Raw genomic sequence first — 19,840 nt, 5'->3', positions numbered from 1 at the left:
AAAAAAAAGAAAGAGTGGACCCTGTCTCTCAATACCCTAGGGCCTTTCCAGCTTGTGATCTTTGAACATCCATCTCCTCAGATGAGCGACCTTACTACCTACCCTTGTGATTAAGGGGTGGTCCTCATTCCACCCCTACTTGGGGATCTCAGCCCTGGATGGCACCAAAGCACAACCCGTTCACCATCTCTCCCAGAAGCACATTGAATCCTCCTGGATCGGGAACTCCAGGAGGCACCAGGTGGAATAACACGTAGCTTCATAGTTTTAAGCTCTTACTCTGAAATTCTAAATTATATACAGAAAATTATTTTCTTTGGCTACTTTTTCTAATGACACCAGGAAAACAGTGCCAATTTGTGATGTAGTAATGAACTCTCCTGTTTGGATTTGAATCTATACGAAAACATACCCTAATTAGAGAGAAAGCACTTATGAAATAGAACAAAGTAACTAGGTCATGTACATTTCCTGTTCTACTGCCCCACCCCAAACTCCTCTCTGGTGTCACTGAGGGTATAAATTGGGGCTGGGATCAGTGTGTGCATTCACATCAAAGGCCAACATGAAGACAGGCACAGCCTTTGTCCTAGTGGCTTTTGTCATCTTGGGGATGGAGATGGCCTTCACTCAGGCACGTAAGTAAGGGTGGAAGTAAGGGTGCTGAGGGGGTCCTACCTGAGAGCAGAGGAGGCTCAGAGCCCAGCTTCTTACCTGGGATGGTGGGGCACAGGAACAGGCTGCAGAGTGGAGATTTGGCATTGATCAGACCCACTTTCTTTAACCTTCAGGAGTGATCACCCTGCTTTTCCCATTTTTGTCTTCTGTTTTTTAATCCTCACCTGAGAGATGATTATTGATTTGAGAGAGAGAGAGACAGAGAGAGAGAGAGAGAGAGAGAGCGAGCAAGAGAGAGATGAGAGAGAACATCGATTGGTTGCCCACCATGGGTGCCCCAAATGGGGATTGAACCTGCAATACTTTCAGTATGTGGGGAGATGCTCCAACCAACTGAGCCACACCAGCAAGGGCCCCATTCTTCTTATCAGATCAGGTTGGGCCTTATTAAAAGTTGGGGCTCTCTCTACATGTGCCTTGGATGTAGGGCTCCAACACTGAGTAGCTCCAAGATGAACATGGGGATGTCTGGGATCAGAGAGGTTTCTAATATCATCATCTAAGGTGTAAAGAAGAGGCTTATGAGAGAGCAGGTTTCTTGCCTGCGGAACTGGGCAGCCTTTGCAGCAGGGAGAACATTCTCCTAAGGGCCAGACTGTGAAAATGGGGGCATCAGTGTGAGAATGAAGCTGCCGAGGCTGAGGGAGGGTCCAGGAGTACAAAGGAAGAAATGAAATAGGTGGCAGTCCTGCCAGCAGTGAGGCCGTGGATCTCTAACAGCAGTTTTTATACCTGGTTAGTGACTATTCCAGACTCCACAAACACGGTTTTATGTTTCAGAGAGAGACAAACCTGGACTCTGCCCCAAGGTGCCCGAAGGAACCGTTGGGCCTTGTGTTCAGAGATGTGGAGGAGATGACACATGTCCCTCTGACCTGAAATGCTGCAGCAATGGATGTGGCTATGAATGCACACCTCCTATCTTTGTGGTGAGTATAAATCCATCAAGAGCTGACAAGGGTGTTAACTACTCCCGAGTGTACTTTCCTGGGGCCGATGGATGTTCACATGTCCACTTCACACAGACGTCTGGATAACTCCAAGAGAAAGAGGTTGAAAATGAATGGCAGTAGGACACCTGGCTGCATTATCTAAGACCCTCTCCTCAAAGAGAAGCCCTATCCCTGTCTGTCCCCCAGGGGGCTCTCAGTTGAGAAAAGTAACCATGACCCGAGATTCACAGGTCATTATTGACCCAGGGTTTGTCACCCTCCTTCCCCTTCCCCACCAAGGGGGCTTCACTCTTCCTAGAAAATGGGTGATCCTGGGAGGCAGAGGGAAAGCAAAGAGAACCCCAATTATGGAGTATCTCCTGTGTCAGTCAGGTATTGTGCTGAAGTTGAGATGAAAAGGTAAACACAGCTAGTTCATGGAGACAGAACTATGTAAATAATTACAACCCAGGGTGACCACAGCTTTGCACAAATTTCTACTAAGGTCTGTGGAGGCACAGGGAAGAGTTATTGGTTTTGCTTGGGTGGGTGGATGAGTGGAGGTTTGGAAGATTGTCAGAGAGTAGAGAACATTTAAGGGAGAGTTTAAAGGAGGCATACAGTTTGCCACAGTAAGGAAGGGCAGTACAGATGATGGGGCAATGTGGGTCCTACACTGGAGATGGGAAAGTGATTGAGATTGTGGTCAGTAGAATTTGCAACATCTCAGGAGAGGTTCATCCAAGCCAGGGTGAAAGGAATGAGCTGCCTTGCCAAAGAGTTTGGTAGACTGCTGGAGGTTTCTGAGCAGAGGAAATGTCATGATCAAATTTATATTTTAAAAGGGTGGTGTTGATGACCATGTGGAGGAAGAACGGGGGGTGTAAGCGTGCCTGGAGATGAGCCCCAGAAGATTGCTCATGAATGCATCCGTCCAGTGCTTGGCATAATGTTTTCTACACACCATTCCTGGCAAGTGTCTATCCCTTGACGTGCAGTCCCAGAAGATGAAGATCTAAAGTGGTGGAGTGGCCGATTCTGAAGAGCTTGTGTCCAAAATAAATTTTATCTGTGGCATTATTCAGATTGTGTCATTCTTCCCATTTAGACATTCTTTCTAGTTGACCCTCTGTGGATGAACAGAATGAAATGTGTGCCCTGTACTGAGCCCATGAATACAAGGCACTCAGGATAGATCAGAGGCAAGGTCTGCCAGCTAGTTTCTTTTCTCCTTCCATGTCCACATATATAAACAGGGCAAAGGGCATGATAACATTTTCTCAAGCATTCTGTGAATGTGATTTTTGTTAAGAAAAAATGACCTTCTAGCACATAACAGGTCTATAGTAGCAGCATCTATTAGGGCAAGACTCAGAAGGAGTAGTAGCAGACGCAACTGTGGAGATACCCTCTTCTAAGGCAATACACTGACATGTAGCAGGAATGGATGCCTAACTCTATGAGAGCAACCCTGGCCTTGGGATGTGGGGCTTTGAGTGGTGTGGGCTGGGAAGTACCAGCTGCTTCCCTGGAGTGACTAGGAGTTAGGATAAGTTTGGACATAGGCTCTGTGGGTGGAGTCTTTGATTCAGAGTTTTCCTGAGGCAGAGGATAAGCCTGGGTCTCCCAAAGAAGCCCTGACAAAAGCGATGGTCTGGGCTGACCCTACAAGCTCCATCTCCCAGCACTCTCTGTTCACCCTTCCACCTCGATTGCCCCACGTAGCCTCTGCCATGGTCGGCCATGCCTGCTTGTCCCTGCCGTCTAGCACATCTTATAACCCCGGCACCCATGGCCTCACCAGCCTGTGCATTGGAATGAGGACATATTAGCTTTGATATCTTCTTTTACTGTCTGGTCATCCACACCCCAAATCCCACCATGCTTCTGTCTCTCTTGGTCATTACTGGGGGCTCATGAGCAGACCCATAACATGTTGTCAAACAATTTCACCTATTATCTGCCATTCTGAATGCCAAGGTATGACCTTCCCCTGCAAAGATACTTGAGGATGGCATCCTACAACGTCCACTTATTTTTCTGCCCCTTAGTTAGTCCCAAAGTTTATATAGGCTCTGTAGGCATGCAGACCTGTCAGACTTTGTGGTCACCCAGATTTTGTAGCCATATGTTAGGGGAGGATAATTAACACTCACCAGCACAGGCACTTTCACAGGTAGTATCTCACTTTACACTCACCACAACTCTAGAATACCATCTCAGTAGCAGAACTTTTTGTAAATTTTACAATTGAAGAGACAGGGGGTCCAAGTAGCTAAATGACTTTCCCAGCATTACACTCCTTTTTAAAAAAATATTTTTGAAGCTTTCAGAGATAAGAGGGGTAGGGACAGAGAGATAGAAACATCAATGATGAGAGAGAATCATCAATTGGTTGCCTCCCACAATCCCCCACTGGGGACTGAGCCCACAACCTGGGCAATTGCCGCTATCGGAATTGAACCATGACCTGCTGGTCCATAGGCCGATTCTCAACCACCAAGCAAAACAAGTCAAGCGAAACATTCTTAATGAGTAGAGGATCCAGTATTCTCCTCCATGTCTGTTTGGCTTTTAGGTAAATGCTCCATGCCTTTTACCATGCTGATCTTCTCTCCCATAGAGGGAAGATATTCACTGGCAGGGCTCTCCTGGTCAGGTGTTACAGTCTCAATAGAAAGACACATATGGATTATCTATGTTTCATATTTAACACCAGGACAGAGAAGGTGCAGCAAAAGTGCATGGACTGGGTCTTTTCTCTTTCCACACCATCATCTGTAACGGGCTTTATAAGCTTTATTTTTTATTTTTATTTTTTTAAATTTTTTTTATTGCTTAAAGTATTATTTTATAAGCTTTAAAGGAAAGTTTTCCCAGAACCCTTTGGGATTCCACTGCCCACCCATATTATATTTTTAAAAATGAAGAATTACATGTATATATTTGGTAGGCATTTTTCAGTCAGCCAAATCTTTTCATCACCCCTGGGCTGGCTGCCTCTCCCATGTACAGCCTATGTGTGGCCTCCTGACCACCCATCATTCCCCAATTCTATGCCATGAAGTAGAGTTGGCCCCACCTCCCTAACACAGCAGAAATGTACCTATGTGTGTAGTTGGGTCACAGAAATCTGAGACTTCCTCCAGCCTGGCCAGGTAGCTTTTGAGTCTTTTCCCTCACCATCAGTGCCTGCATACTTTAGACAAGGAAGTCATGTAAAAGCCTGTTTTGGGAAAGACTTTTTCAAGTGCTCTTTTTTATGTGATTATTTATTTACCTTCTTGAAATGCCAAGCTCCAGAGCACACTCAAGGCATAGCACATGCATAAGGTCTGCTTACTTGGGCTGTTCCCCTTGCTCTGGTTTTTGCTCTTCTGGAAGTTTGTGAACAGATGGTTGTAGGAAGGTATCCCTGGAGGCAATGCCTTTTAAAGTTTGTTTCTTTTAAAATATATATATTTTAATTGACTTTAGATGGAAGGGAAAGGGAGAGATAGATAGAAACATCAACAATGAAAGAGAATCATCTATTGGCTGCCTCCTGCACACCCTCCCACTGGGGATCCAGCCCATAACCTGGGCATGTGCCCTGACCAGGAATCGAACCATGTCCTCCTGGTTCCTAGTTTGATGCTTAACCCCTGAGCCACACTGACCAGGACAAAGTTTGTTCCTTATTTCCAAATGAACCCTTGACTTTGAGAAAAAAACATCACAGATCCCACAAAGGGCCTTTCGATGGAATGAACCGAAAGCCTTATTGTCTTGGAAGTCATATCCAGTCCTTGCAAAGTGATTGAGAAAACAAAAAATGATCCCATAGAACCAAAAAGCCAATAACAACCAGTCCACTCCTGCACTTCACAGCTCTCCCAGCCCAGTTTACAAAGAAAGTTAGCTTATTTCCAGCTTCTTTCTCCAAAAAATCATTTAACGAAATCTCAGTATGTGAGGCATAAATGCAGCACGAGTTGTTTGGACAGGCTGTGTGGAAAGTGTGAGTAGATCAGAATGGGAATATTGGCTACGGAGTTGGGAAATGTACTATTTTATTTCAGGAGGACTTTCTCACTGAGGTATACATTCTGGGGCAAGTCCTTACAGGACCTGGGAGAAATTTGACAGGTCCTATTTTAATCCAAGATTAATTAATAGAGCTTTGTTTGTAAGGACAAATAGTTTATTTTTAAACCTTTTATTATGGGAAAAGGTAAACACATACAAAGTAGACAGAATAGTATAATGATATACCACATACCCATCACCCAGCTTCAACCACTGTTAATGTGTAATTATTCTTCTTTCATAATCCCATTCATTTCCCCTCATCTCATGCTATTTTGAAGAAAATTCAGGACATTATTTTTATGACATACTAGAGGCCTGATGCATAAAATTCATGCAAGTGTAGGCCTTCCTTCCCCTGGCTGTCGGCACCAGCTTCCCACTGGCACCAGGGACCCGGGCTTACTATATGTTTTGTATTTAGAAAGGTTTATATTTTTGTTGTAATAGTTGTCTTATACTAACACCTGTAAATATTACCTTTCCTCCCTTCTTTTATTGTGGATGGTTATCTATAAGTGAACTACTATGAGTAATAGTCATAATAAACTTAGCTAATTTCATCTTTTTCTTCCACCCCTTCCCTACCCCGCAACCCCAACAACTTTGCTCTAGATTGTCTTGATTCAGGGTGAACACTTTATAAGTTATATAAATGTCTAATCACGATGTTGTACATCTGAAACTAATGTAATATTGTATGTCAACTGTAACTGATAATAAAACAGGAAAATTGTCCTGATTATTCTTGATTTTTAGGACTTTCATATAAGTTTTAGTATTAGTTTATGAATTTTCATTTAAAAATCTAAGATTTTCATTGGAATTTCATTAAATTTCAATTTTGGGAAAACTTATATCTTCATGTTCGTGAATTTCTAATCCATGAATACCATATACGACTCTGTTTATTATGATCTTTTCACTTTTTTCTTAGTAATATTATATAGTTTTCTGAATATAATTTGTTAGATTTATACTTAGGTAATAGATTGACTTTTGGATGACACTGTGAAGGCATTTAAAATTTTATTCTTCAAGTGTAAGACTTAAAAGCTTTTAACTAGTCTTTCCTCACCTCAGGCATCTGTGAGCACCAATGCAGAGCAGGCAGGGACTGTGGGCAAGGAGAACAGTGCATCAGGGAGGGCTGTGGTCACGTCTGCTCCCCCATGATTCAAATAGGTAAGTCTTTTTAAAATTTCAATTTCCTTATTTTTAATTTTAAAATTATACTTTATTTCAGGTATTATTGTACATTGGGTTCAAGTGCACAGCATAGTGACTGGACAATCATATACTTTACAAAGTGTTCCCCCTGATATTTTCAGAACCCAGCTGTCACCACACATAGTTATTATAATACTAGAGGCCCGGTGCACTGGTCGGGTTTCTCTGCTCGGCCTTCAGGACTCGGGACAAAACCCACAGTCCAATGCCACCTGCCACTCCTGCTCATCCCAGCCCCTTGCGCCTGCCACAGTCTCTCTCCCAGTCAGTCCCGATCTGGAGAGGCTTGCACTGCTGCAGTGGAGCTCGCAAACCATGAGCCCTGTGTCTGACACCCATCCTGAGGAGGGCGCGCGGGCCTGGATGTGATTGGGCCCTCCAGGCGGGTGGTGGGACACCCTTGCTGACCCAGGATCAGGTTCTCTCCTCTGCAACTCTCCCCCACTGACGTTCGTGCTGGTTGTCTGGAGCCACCTGGCAGCCGCTTTTATATCATTTCTTCCTTGCGGAGCTTCTAGGAAGGGGAGGTGGCCACAGTGCCTTAGGCAGACTTCCCAGAAGCTGACAGTGTGGTCAGGATCCTGCTGGCTGCACTGATCCATCTGTGCCTGGCTATTCTCTGGAGATTGGACCTACAGGACTACTGAGGGAGTGAGTGGCTGCTGCAGGGCTGGATGGCCCATGGGGCTGAATGGTGCTCCCGCTGTGGGAGCGCAGTGACCACCAGAGGGCAGCTCCCGCATAGAGTGTCTGCCCCCTGGTGGTCAGTGCTCATCATAGCGAATGTTCATTCGGTTGTTTGGTCGCTTAGGCTTTATATATATATATAAACTAGTGGCCCGATGCATGAAATTCGAGCACATTGAAAGGGAATTAATCAGAGGATGTGAGTGTGAGGCAGTCCCCATTTCTGAAATTCAATGACATGAATTTTCGCTATTACTTTGCCAAATAAATGGAATTTTCAGGTATCATTTAAAAGAGCATTCAGCTTAATATTACAAACTCTAGGCTACCAACTCAGTTCTTTTTTACAAGTTTTTGCCAGCATTGTAAATTTTTTCCAACATCTGCCCATTTGGGGTTGCATGTCATGGTTATGCATAAATCGGGCTTGCCATACTTCGTTACAATTGCCATAGCATCCTGATATCGCTGCTGCATATTTCTGGGACTACCCTCAAAAGATGATGAAAGTATTATAATTTTACCAATCGGCACATTTTCATTTTCAGATTTTGATTTGAGATAATCCATCAAACCACTATATTATTCAACTCTCACTTGGATTGGTTTGCTTTGATGAAATTTATCCGACTGACCTCCATTTTTGAATATAAATCCAGGATAAACTGTTGAGTTAATTTTCCTTCAATTAAAATAGGATTGAATGTGTTCCGCACAGAGAGATGAAATCCATAATACTGCATTTGCGTGACTTGTGTCCTTACATTTTGTCTAGTGTTATTGTTGATTACACTGTTGTCTCTGAGTCTTAATGCAATATCTGTTCCCCAGCCTTTGTCACCATGTGGGAAAAGAATAGGATATGCCATTGCATCTAATGTAGGCAACAGGATATTGACTTGTTTCATTCTAGTGGCACTTGGATTCTTGGGATCTGGTTTACAATGAATGAGCAAGTCCCTTTGAAAAGGAGGCTCTCCATCTTCGTTTCTGAATATGACAGCAACCTCAGTTACACGGGGAGAATTATATCTACGTGGGTCACTGTTCCGATCGTATTTAATTGCCATTGTTACTTCTGTGGGAGCAATACCTTTCGCTGCTGCTTCAGATTTGGCTTCCTTTTCTACCTCATGTAGCATCTTGTATGATTTTGTTAACTCATTTATTTCATTAAATGAGGTTGTTGATGTTGATCATGAGTCTTTCTGAGCAGCCCTGGTTTTCTGGCATTGCTAATCTTTTACTTGTAGCTTTGGCTGTATCCAAAATACAGAGTTGCGCAAACTTCTGAGAAACACCATCCGAAGGATGTAAAGTTGCAGTATGGTGATAAACTTGTCCGTGTATTCTAAAACAGTATGGCCCATATCCTGATGGTGATGCAATATTTGCACCCATGGAAGCAAAGGCAAAAAAACTATTTACGAAATGAATATTTTCCATGAAATTTTTACTGTCAGAATCTTCATTTGTCATTAATCTTTTTAAATATGTTGAGTAATCTGGAAAATGTATATCATTTGGACAGACTTTCCCTTTGCTACAACATCGAGTAAATTTCCCATGGGATGGTTTTTCATCACAGAAATAGAGTGATAGGCAAAAATTCACATCTCACAGTCATTCCACCACAAGTATGTTTGAGAATTGCATCCTCATGTATCCATTTTCGCTGAGAAGGCAGTTCCTACCAGAATTGGTAGTACTTGTTGATGACTGTTCTCTAGACATATCCTGTTGTCGCCACCGCCTTATTTCAACTTCAAAGGCACTTTGGTCATTAGACATTTTCTGTCGATGGCGCCAGTGTTGTTTGGCATCAGAGTGACGTTTTCCCAATAGCTGGTCTTCAGATACATTCTATCTCAGGCGCCACCTTCTTTCAAGATCAGACACATGTTGCTCTTCAGACATTTTCTGTTGATAACGCTGGGATCTTTTGGCTTCAAAGCTATGTTGTATCAACAGTTGTTCTTTAGATAGTCCCACCTCTTTACTGTCATGGTCTGAGATGCAGGTGAATGAGAGTCCTGGGTGTCAGGCTGCTGAGAGCTGTCTGACCAAAAGTTGATTCTGGCTTATTCTGTCAGTTTCCTCCCTGCTGTCAGTTTCCACAGCTGTGATGAAAAAGCTGGGGTGACAGAGAGAGCCACGTCCTCCAAGCCGCCTTCTCTCTTGCTCTACTCTATGTCCAGCGGCCTCCTGCTCTGCCAAGTCTTCCGAACCTCCTGCTCTCCTCCAGCGAAGGTCCTGGGAGCCCGTAGGCGTGGCTTGGTGTGGCCAACCTCGCCTCCCAGGGCCAGCAAAGGTTCTGGGAGCCGGTGGCCAACTGTTGCCTCCTGTGGTGCTTGAGACCTGCATATGCAAATTAACGTGCCATCTTTGTCAGGTTAATTTGCATACTCACTCCTAATGGCTGGTGGACATGGCTTGTAGGCATCTCAGAGAGTTGGACAATTTCCATCTTTCTCTTTTTAGTATAGACTAGAGGCCCGGTGTACAAAATGCACATGTAGGGTCCCTAGGCATGGTTATTTGTGATTTTAAACCGCATTCTGGCCCAGCTGTGGTTCAGTTGTCTACTTATGAACCAGGAGGTCACAGTTCAATTCCAAGTCAGGGCATATGCCTGGGTTGTGGGAGTTGATCTCCAGTGTGGTGCATGCAGAAGACAGTGAATTGATGATTCTTTCTCATCATTTCTCTCTCTCTCTCTCTCTCTCTCTCTCTCTCTCTCTCTCTCTCTCTCTGAAATCAATAAAATACATTAAAAAACAAAACCAATAAACTCATTCTGCTGCCCTGCTATAGGCTTTGCCACTCTTTGGCTGTGGGCCATTTGGTGACCTTGTGTGCTCGCTCTGTAAGGCCTATAGTCTTTAGTCAGCCTATTTGTTAGGCTTTAGATTCATATTTCCTACTGGCTCAGAAGGACCCTTTTAAAATGTCATAAACAATAAGACCCTCCTCAGATAGCAGAAGTGCTCAGGAAACCACTGATTGTGATTGCCTGCGCTGCTCTGCGGCTGACCTCATGGGAGGGGGATGAGCAAGAAGAGTCTCAGGGTCCACTGCTCCTTTCCCGTCTTCCCCCACTACATGAAGCGAATTTAATTCCTGTCGCCCCGAAGAAGGAAATAAACAAAAACTGGAAAGGAGCAGGTCAGACTCTCACATGACTTTGTGAAGAAACTCCACCTTTCAAACAAGGAAACTCCACTGGAGGAGAAACAGACGCTTCAGGAAGTCAGTGTTTGTGCAAAGCTGTAGCCGAGAGTCTCTGTTCCTCTCCCCCCAAAGGTGAGCAAAGCTCTGGAATCACAGAGGAGAGGAGCCCATTCTCCAAGCAGTCTCTCCGAATCCGGATCCCAGAATAAGTGCATTCGGGGTTAGAGCATCCTCTATCCAAGAGTTGGGAGCAGGAAGCCTGGGGTCTGATCTCCTCCCATCAGGCCTGGCAGCCTCATACCAAAACCTAAGCCCAGGTCTCACATGCTAGGCTGAAAAAAAAAAAGGGAAAAAAGCTCAATGGCTACATGTGTGAATGGTAGGTTTTGTAGGCTGAGGACATGTACAGATTTCCAATGTCTAGACTCAGACTTTTTCCTTAATGTGTTTTTTATTGCATTAAAATACACATAACAAAATTTAACATCATAATCATTTTTATTTATTTATCTTTTAAAAATATATTTTTCTTGATTTGAGAAAAGAAGGGAAGAGAGGGAGTAAAAAACATCAGTGATGAGAGAGAATCATTGATTGGCTGCCTCCTGCACACCCCCTACTGGGAATCAAGGCTGCAACCTGGGCCATCATATTCATTTTTAAGCATATAGTTCATTGGTATTAAACTCACTCATATTGTTGTGTAGCCATCACCACCACACATCTCCATAACTCTGTTCATCTTGTAAATCTGAAACTCTATGCCATTAAACAATAACTCCCCATTCTCTCCTCCCCACCAGCTCCTGGAAACCACCTTTATACTTTCTGTCTCTATGATTTGACTACTCTAAGTACTTCATATAAGTGGAACCACAATATTTGTGTTTTTGTACTGGCTTATTTCACTTAACATGATGTCCTTAAGGTTCACCCATGTTGTGGCATACTGGAGAATGTCCTTCCTTTTTAAGGCTGAATAATATTCCCTTATATTTATATACTACATGTTGCTTATCCATTTATTGGTCAATGGACACTCGGGTTGTATCCATGTTTACCTTATGAATCATGCTGTTATAAACATGAGTGTACAAATAGCTCTTTGAGATCCTGCTCCCAAGTCTTTGGCTATATACCGAGAAGTGGAATTGCTGGATTGTGTGGTAATTCTATATTTAATTTTTTGAGGAACCTCTATATTGTTCCTCAGTTTATTTTTAAATTTGTGTGATGGTTGGTGTAGACACCTGGATATTATCAAGTAGTAATATATTATGAGAAATTGCCATATTTCCAATTTTGTGAATGTCACTAGAAATCAACTATTTATGGAGACATTTTGTTTAGTTCTTCACAGAAATAAAGGTTTTATCAGGTAGGTGAGGTGGTCCTCACTTCCATGTACATGAAAACATTTGAGGAGCTTTTCTGAACTTCCCCATTGGCAGTTCCCCATTGGTGGGTCTGAGATGGGGTCGAAGTGTTTGCAAAGCATGGGCTTCCTTCAAGTCTCAGTCCCTTCATCTGTGACATGTGGTGGCCAATGGAAGCGACCCCACAGCTTAGGAGGCTTCGGTGAGGTGATAGGTGTGAGCACAGGCACAGGTCCTGATGTGTAACCATAGGCTTAATGGAGCCCAGTACCGTTTTTGTTGAAGGGAGGCCTCCTTTGCAGCCTAGCAGCTCCCATTCTTGAACTGCAGAATCAGCAAAATCAGGAGAGGCCAGAACCGCCCTTGCTCCATGTGCTAGAGTAGCACATACCAGAGTATATTTTCATATGTAATTTCCACTAATTAAATTTTTGCATAACTGCCATGAGAGTTCTTTGCCCTGCATTCCCATCTGGGTTACATCCCAATGGAAATTTGGGAATACACAGCTTGAAATATTGCATTAAAATTTTAACTTGGGAAAGCAAGAATGCAAATTCATCAGGTCAGTATGTGGGAAATCAGTGCCTCCTTCACTGCTGGAGGATGTGTAAATGGGTGCAGCCTTTTTGTAGGGCAATTTGGCAATATCTTCCAACTCTACAGTAAACATATCCTTTGTATTTCCATGTTTAGGCATCTTTTCAGGGTGAAATATTTACACATATAAACAAAGAAGCAAAAACAAAGTATATCATGCAAATAGCAGCAAATTATTAATGAAAAAGAAACCTCCTAAATGTTCAGCAATTGAAATATGTTTAAATAAATTATGAATCACTTATATAATAGAATATTAGATAGTGGTTATTTTAAAAGGGGGGGATACTAACATGGAAATCTCTCCAACACATAATGTTAAGCACAGCCAGTGTGGTTCAGTGGTTGATCATCGACCTATGAACCAGGTGGTCACCGTTTGATTCCTGGTCAGGGCACATGCCCAGGTTTTGGTCTCAATCCCTAGTAGGAGGCATGCAGGAGGCAGCTGATCCATGATTCTCTCTCATGATTGATGCATCTGTCTATGTCTCCCTCTCCCTTCCTCAGTCCATAAAAAATATATTTTAAAAAGACATAATGTTAAGTAAATAAAGCGAAACAATACTGTACAATATAACTTCATTTCTGCAGCAAAGATACATATTTGCATATACATATGTGTGTTTGTAAAGTATAGGAAAGTACTTAGGAAAATACATACCAAACACATGAGAAAATTTTTATTAAGATGATGTTAATTAAGTGATAGTAGTTGTGTCTACTCACTTTTAGGGAGGGATTAGGGAGTCCTCCCCTTACCAAGAGTGCTCTGTAGGGTTCTCCTGCAAGTTCTTTGGGGCTGTGCACCTTGGCCCCACACACTCACCAAGGCCATGCTACTAAGCAGTCTGGCATCTGGCAAGACACCTCAGATTGGCATTTGGGCTTGCTGTTTGTTTTGCTCTTTGTTGTTCTCTGTGCTGCCTTGGGCAATTGTTCTCCACCCTGTACCGAGCTGCATGTCTTCTTCAGATACTCTGGTCCCTCCTTCAGCTGTAGGGGTCCTGGGTGTTGTACCCTTTGAGCATCCAAAGAGTCTGAGATGCTGGGTGTGAGCTAACTACCTGGGATGGCTGGTCTGAGCCCTCCTCTCTTGGCTCACTTAGTGTTCCTGTGATCTTAGAGTACCTCATCCTGGCCTCCCCATAGGTGCTCATGAGGTGCTTGTCCCAGATCTGACCCCCAAGGACAATCAGGCTTTCTCTTCATTCCTATAGTCATTGGAGTTTTACCTTTACACCCCCTTCTCTGAAATTCTGTAACATTCTTTTCTTGTCGTCCAGCTCATTGTAGCTCACCCACACAGGCCTCTCTCTAGGGACCTCTCAGTATGGAGCAGGGTAGGCCCAGAGACCACCCACCATCAAGAGTGGACCGTGTCTCTCCATCCCCAACGGCCCTGCCAGCTTGTGGTCTTTGAACATCCATCTCCTCAGATGAGCGACCTCACTACCTACCTTTGTGAAAAGGGGAGGTCCTCTGTCAACTCCTACTTAGAGATCTCAGCCCTGGATGGCTCCAAAGCACAACGCATTCACCATCTCTCCCAGAAGCACATTGAATCCTCCTGGAACGGGACCTCCAGGAGGCACCAGGTGGAATAACACGTAGCTTCATAGTTTATGCTCTTACTGTGAAAATCTACATCATACACAGAAAATTCTTTTCTTTGGCCACTTTTTCTAATGACACCAGGGAAAACGGTGCCAAGTTTTGTTGTAGCAATGCCTGAACTCTCCTGTTTGGATTTGCATCTATAAGAAAACGTACCATAATTAGATAGAAACCAGTTATGAAATAGAACAAATTAACTAGATTATGTTGTACATTTCCTGTTGTATTGCCTGACCACACACTCCCCTCTGGTGTTACTGAGGGTATAAATTGGGGCTGGGTTCAGTGTGTGCATTCACATCAAAGGCCAACATGAAGACAGGCACAGCCTTTGTTCTAGTGGCTTTTGTCATCTTGGGGATGGAGATGGCCTTCGCTCAGAGAGGTGGTCATGGAGGTAAGGGTGCTGAGGGGGTCCTACCTGAGAGCAGAGGAGGCTCAGAGCCCAGCTTCTTACCTGGGATGGTGGGCACAGGAAAAGGCTGCAGAGTGGAGATGTGGCATTGATCAGACCCACTTTCTTTAACCTTCAGGAGTGATCACCCTGCGTTTCCCATTCTACCTTTTTTATTTAATTCTCCTCTGAAGATATGCTTATTGATTTTAGAGAGAGAGGGCAAGGGATATATATATATATATATATATATATATATATATATATAGAGAGAGAGAGAGAGAGAGATCAAAGTGAGAGAGAACATCGATTGGTTGCCCACCATACATGCCCCAAATGGAGATTGAACCTGCAAATTTTCAGTATATGGGGTGATGCTGTAACCAACTGAGCCATACCAGCCAGGGCTGCATCTTCTTATCAGATCAGGTGGGGCCTTATTACAAGTTGGGGCTCTCTCTACATGTGCCTGGGATATAGGGCTCCGGGATGAACATGTGGTACGTTTGAGGTGGGAAGACGGATGTCTGGGATCAGAGATGTTTTTAATATCTTCTTCTAAAGTGGAAAGAAGAGGCTTATGACAGAGCAGGTTTCTTGCCTGCTGGGACTAGGCAGATTTTGCAGCAGGGAGAACATTCTCCTAAGGGCCTGACTGAAAATGGGGGCTTCAGTGTGAGGATGGATCTGCCGAGGCTGAGGGAGGGTCCAGGAGTACAAAGGAAGAAATGAAAGAGGTGGGAGTCCTGCCAGCACTGAGCCTGTCGACCTCTAACAGCAGTTCTCATACCTGGTTAGTGACTATTCCAAACTCCACAAACACCATTGTATGTTTCAGGGCACTGCCCCAGGGTGCCCAAAGGAACCTATGGGAATTGTGCTGTCCGCTGCAGAGGAGATAACTCATGTCCCAGGGGAATGAAATGCTGCAGCAATGGATGTGGCCGTGAATGCAAACATGCTATCTATTTTGTGAGTATAAATTGGTCAAGAACTGACAAGGGTGTTAACAACTCCCCAGTTGACTTTCCTGGGGCCGATGGATGTTCACATGTGCACAGCACATAATAATCTGGGTAACTCCAAGAGAAAGAGGTTGGAAGTGAATGGCAGAAGGACACCTGGCTGCATTATCTAAGACCCTCTCCTTGAAGTGAAGCCCTTTCCCTGTCTCTGTCCCCGAGGGGGCTCTCAGTTGAGACAAGTAACCATGATCCTAGATTCACAGGTCATTACTGACCCAGGGTTTGTCACCCTCCTTCCCCTTCCCCACCAAGGGGGCTTCACTCTTCCTTGAAAATGGGTGATCCTGGGAGGCAGAGGGAAAGGAAGGAGAACCCCAATTATGGAGTATCTCCTGTGTCAGTCAGGCATTGTGCTAAAGTTGAGATGAAAAGGTAAACACAGCTAGTTCATGGAGACAGAACTATGTAGATAATTACAACCCTGGGTGACCACAGGTTTGCACAAATTTCTACTAAGGTCTGTGGAGGCACAGGGAAGAGTTATGGTTTCGCCTCGGTGGGTGGATGAGTGGAGGTTGGTAAGATTGTCAGAGAGTAGAGAACTTTTAAGGAAGAGCTTAAAGGAGGCATAAAATTTGCCACAGTAAGGAAGGGCAGTACAGATGATGGGGCAATGTGGGTCCTACACTGGAGATGGGAAAGTGATTGAGATTGTGGTCAGTAGAATTTGCAACATCTCAGGAGAGGATCATCCAAGCCAGGGTCCAGAAAGGAATGAGCTGCCTTGCCAAAGAGTTTGGTTTACTGCTGGAGGTTTCTGAGCAGAGGAAATGTCATGGTGAAATTTATATTTTAAAAGGATGGTGTTGATGACCCTGTGGAGGAAGAATGGGGGATGTAAGCATGCCTGGAGACCAGCCGCAGAAGATTGCTCATGAATGCATGGATCCAGTGCTTGGCATAACATTTCTACACACCATTCCTGGCAAGTGTCTATCCCTTGACATGCAGTCTCAGAAGATGAAGATCTAAAATGGTGGAGCGGCCGATTCTAAAGAGCTTGTATCCAAAATAAATTTTATCTGTGGCATTATTGAGTCTATGTCATTCTTCCCATTTAGACATTCTTTCTAGTGGACCCTCTGTGGATGAACAGAACGGACTGTGTGCCCTGTACTGAGCCCATGAATACAAGGCACTCAGGATAGATCAGAGGCAAGGTCTGCCAGCTAGTTGCTTTCCTCCTTCCATGTCCATGTATCTAAACAGGGCAGAGGGCATGTTAATATTTTCTCAAGCATTCTGGGAATATGATTTTGGTCAAGAAAAACATGACCTTCTAGCACATAACAGGCCTATAGTAGCAGCCTTTAATAGGGAAGACTCAGAAGGAGTAGGAGCAGAAACAAATTTGGAGATACCCTATTCTAAGGCAATACACCGACATGCAGCAGGACTGGACGCCTAACTCTATGAGAGCAACCCTGGCCCTTGGAATGTGGGGCTTTGAGTGGCGAGGCTGGGAAGTGATTAGGTGTTAGGATAAGTTGGGACATAGGCTCTGTGGTTGGAGTCTTTGATTCAGAGTTTTCCTGAGGCAGAGGATAAGCCTGGGTCTCCCTTAGAAGCCCTGACAAAAGCGATGGTCTGGGCTGACCCTACAAGCTCCATCTCCCAGCGCTCTCTGTTCACTTTTCCACCTCGATTGCCCCACGTAGCCTTCTGCCATCATCTGCCCTGCCTGCTTGTCCCTGCTGTCTAGCACATCTTATTACCCCAGCAGCCCATGGCCTCGCCAGCCTTTGCATTGGAATGAGGGCATATTGGCTTTTATATCTTCTTTTACTGGCAGGTCAACCACACCCCAAATCCCACCATGCTTCTGTCTCTCTTGGTCATTACTGGGGGCTCATGAGCACACCCATAACATGTTCTCAAACAATTTCACCTATTATCTGCCATTCTGAATGCCAAGGTATGACCTTCCCCTGCAAAGATACTTGAGGATGGCATCCTACAACGTCCACTTTTGTTTCTGACCTTTAGTTAGTCCTGAAGTCTATACAGGTTCTGTAGGCATGCAGACATGTCAGACTCTGTGGTCACCCAGAGTTTGGAGACATATGTTAGGGGAGGATAATTAACACTCACCAGCACAGGCACTTTCACAGGTAGTATCTCACTTTACACTCACCACAACTCTATGATATCATCTCAGTAGCAGAATTTTTTGTAAATGTTACAGATGAAGAGACAGAGGGTCCAAGTAGCTAAATGACTTGCCCAACATTACACTCCTGTTTAAAAATTTTGTTTTTATTAAAGGTTTCAGGGAGAAGAGGGGTGAGGGAGAGAGAGAAACATCAATGATGAGAGAGAATCATGTATTGACTGCCTCTTGCATACCCTCCCACTGGAGATCCAGCCCATAACCTGGGCATGTGCCCTGACCAGGAATGGAACCATGTGATCCTGGTTCCTAGGTCGATGCTTAACCCCTGAGCCACACTGATCAGGACAAAGTTTGTTTCTTATTTCCAAATGAGCCCTTGACTTTGAGAAAAAAATATCACAGATCCCACAAAGGGCCTTTCGATGGAATGAACCGAAAGCCTTATTCTCTTGGAAGTCATATCCACTCCTTGCAAGGTGATTGAGAAAACAAAAAATGATACCCATAGAACCAATAAGCCAATAACAACCAGTCCACTCTTGCACTTAACAGCTCTCCCAGCCCAGTTTACAAAGAAAGTTAGCTTATTTCCACCTTCTTTCTCCAAATAATCATTTAACCAAATCTCAGTGTGTGAGGGCTAGGTGCAGTATGAGCTGTTTGGAAAGGCTGTGTGGAAAGTGTGAGTAGATCAGAATGGGAATGTTGGCTATGGAGTTGGGAAATGTGCTATTTTACTTCAGGAGGACTTTCTCACTGAGGTATACATTCTGGGGCACAGTCCTTACAGGACCTGGGAGAAATTTGACAGGTCCTATTTTAATCCAAGATTAATTAATAGAGCTTTGTTTGTAAGGACAAATAGTTTATTTTTAAACTTTTTATTATGGGAAAATGTAAACACATACAAAGCAGACAGAATAGTATAATGATATACCACATACCCATCACCCAGCTTCACCCACTGTTAATGTGTAATCATTCTTCTTTCATAATCCCATTCATTTCCCTTCATCTCATGCTATTTTGAAGGAAATTCTGGGCATTATTTTTATGACATACTAGAGGCCTGATGCATAAAATTCGTGCAAGAGTAGGCCTTCCTTCCCCTGGCTGTGGGCACCAACTTCCCTCTGGCACCAGGGACCCGGGCTTACTATATGTTTTGTATTTAGAAAGGTTTATATTTTTGTTGTAATAGTTATCTTATGCTAGCACCTTTAAATATTACCTTTCCTCCCTTCTTTTATTGTGGATGATTATCTGTAAGTGAACCACTATGAGTAATAGTCATAATAAACTTAGCTAATTTCATCTTTTTCTTCCACCCCTTCCCTGCCCCCAACCCCAACAACTTTGCTCTAGATTGTCTTAATTCAGGGTGAACACTTTGGAAGTTATATAAATGTCTTTAAGGATGTTGTACATCTGAAACTAATGTAATATTGTATGTCAACTGTAACTGATAATAAAACAGGAAAAACTGTCCTGATTATTCTTGATTTTTAGGACTTTCAGATAAGTTTTAGTATTAGTTTATGAATTTTCATTTAAAAATCTTTCTAAGATTTTCATTGGAATTCCATTAAATTTCAATTTTGGGAAAACTTATATCTTCATGTTCGTGAATTTTCTAATCCATGAACACCATATACGACTCTGTTTATTATGATCTTTTCACTTTTTTCTTAGTAATATTATGTAGTTTTCTGAATATAATTTGTTAGATTTATACTTAGGTAATTGATTGTTTTGGATGACACTGTGAAGGCATTTAAAATTTTATTCTTCAAGTGTAAGACTTAAAAGCTTTTAACTAGTCTTTCCTCTCCTCAGGCATCTGCGAGCACCAATGCAGAGCAGGCAGGGACTGTGGGCAAGGAGAACAGTGCATCAGGGAGGGCTGTGGTCACGTCTGCTCCTCCATGATTCAAATTGGTAAGTCTTTT

At 43.5% G+C, this 19,840-nt stretch overlaps 1 protein-coding gene across 2 annotated transcripts; it reads left to right on the top strand.

Annotated features, from left to right (window-relative positions):
- Positions 1-521: 521 nt before the first annotated feature.
- Positions 522-16,815, top strand: LOC106699389 (WAP four-disulfide core domain protein 18-like). Of its 2 annotated transcripts, none has more exons than XM_014467306.2 (3): positions 522-638; positions 1,459-1,607; positions 16,578-16,815. In XM_014467306.2, the coding sequence occupies exons 1-3, from the start codon at positions 566-568 to the stop codon at positions 16,617-16,619; spliced, it is 264 nt and encodes an 87-aa protein (XP_014322792.1). In that variant the 5' UTR covers positions 522-565; the 3' UTR covers positions 16,620-16,815. The 2 variants fall into 2 exon arrangements, with proteins under 2 accessions (XP_014322792.1, XP_014322791.1); XM_014467305.2 differs by lacking the exon at positions 16,578-16,815 and adding an exon at positions 2,456-2,690.
- Positions 16,816-19,840: the final 3,025 nt, after the last annotated feature.

Source organism: Myotis lucifugus, unplaced genomic scaffold (assembly GCF_000147115.1).
Source record: "Myotis lucifugus unplaced genomic scaffold, Myoluc2.0 scaffold_387, whole genome shotgun sequence".
Classification (NCBI taxonomy): Eukaryota; Metazoa; Chordata; class Mammalia; order Chiroptera; family Vespertilionidae; genus Myotis; species Myotis lucifugus.
This window is presented reverse-complemented; position numbering and strand designations above follow the sequence as displayed.

Coding starts and splice junctions, on each gene's coding strand:
- LOC106699389 (XM_014467306.2), top strand. CDS start 566: ATGAAGACAGGCACAGCCTTTGTCCTAGTGGCTTTTGTCATCTTGGGG. Junction 639..1,458: donor GATGGCCTTCACTCAGGCAC/GTAAGTAAGGGT, acceptor TTTATGTTTCAG/AGAGAGACAAACCTGGACTC. Junction 1,608..16,577: donor GCACACCTCCTATCTTTGTG/GTGAGTATAAAT, acceptor ATATTTTAAAAG/GATGGTGTTGATGACCCTGT.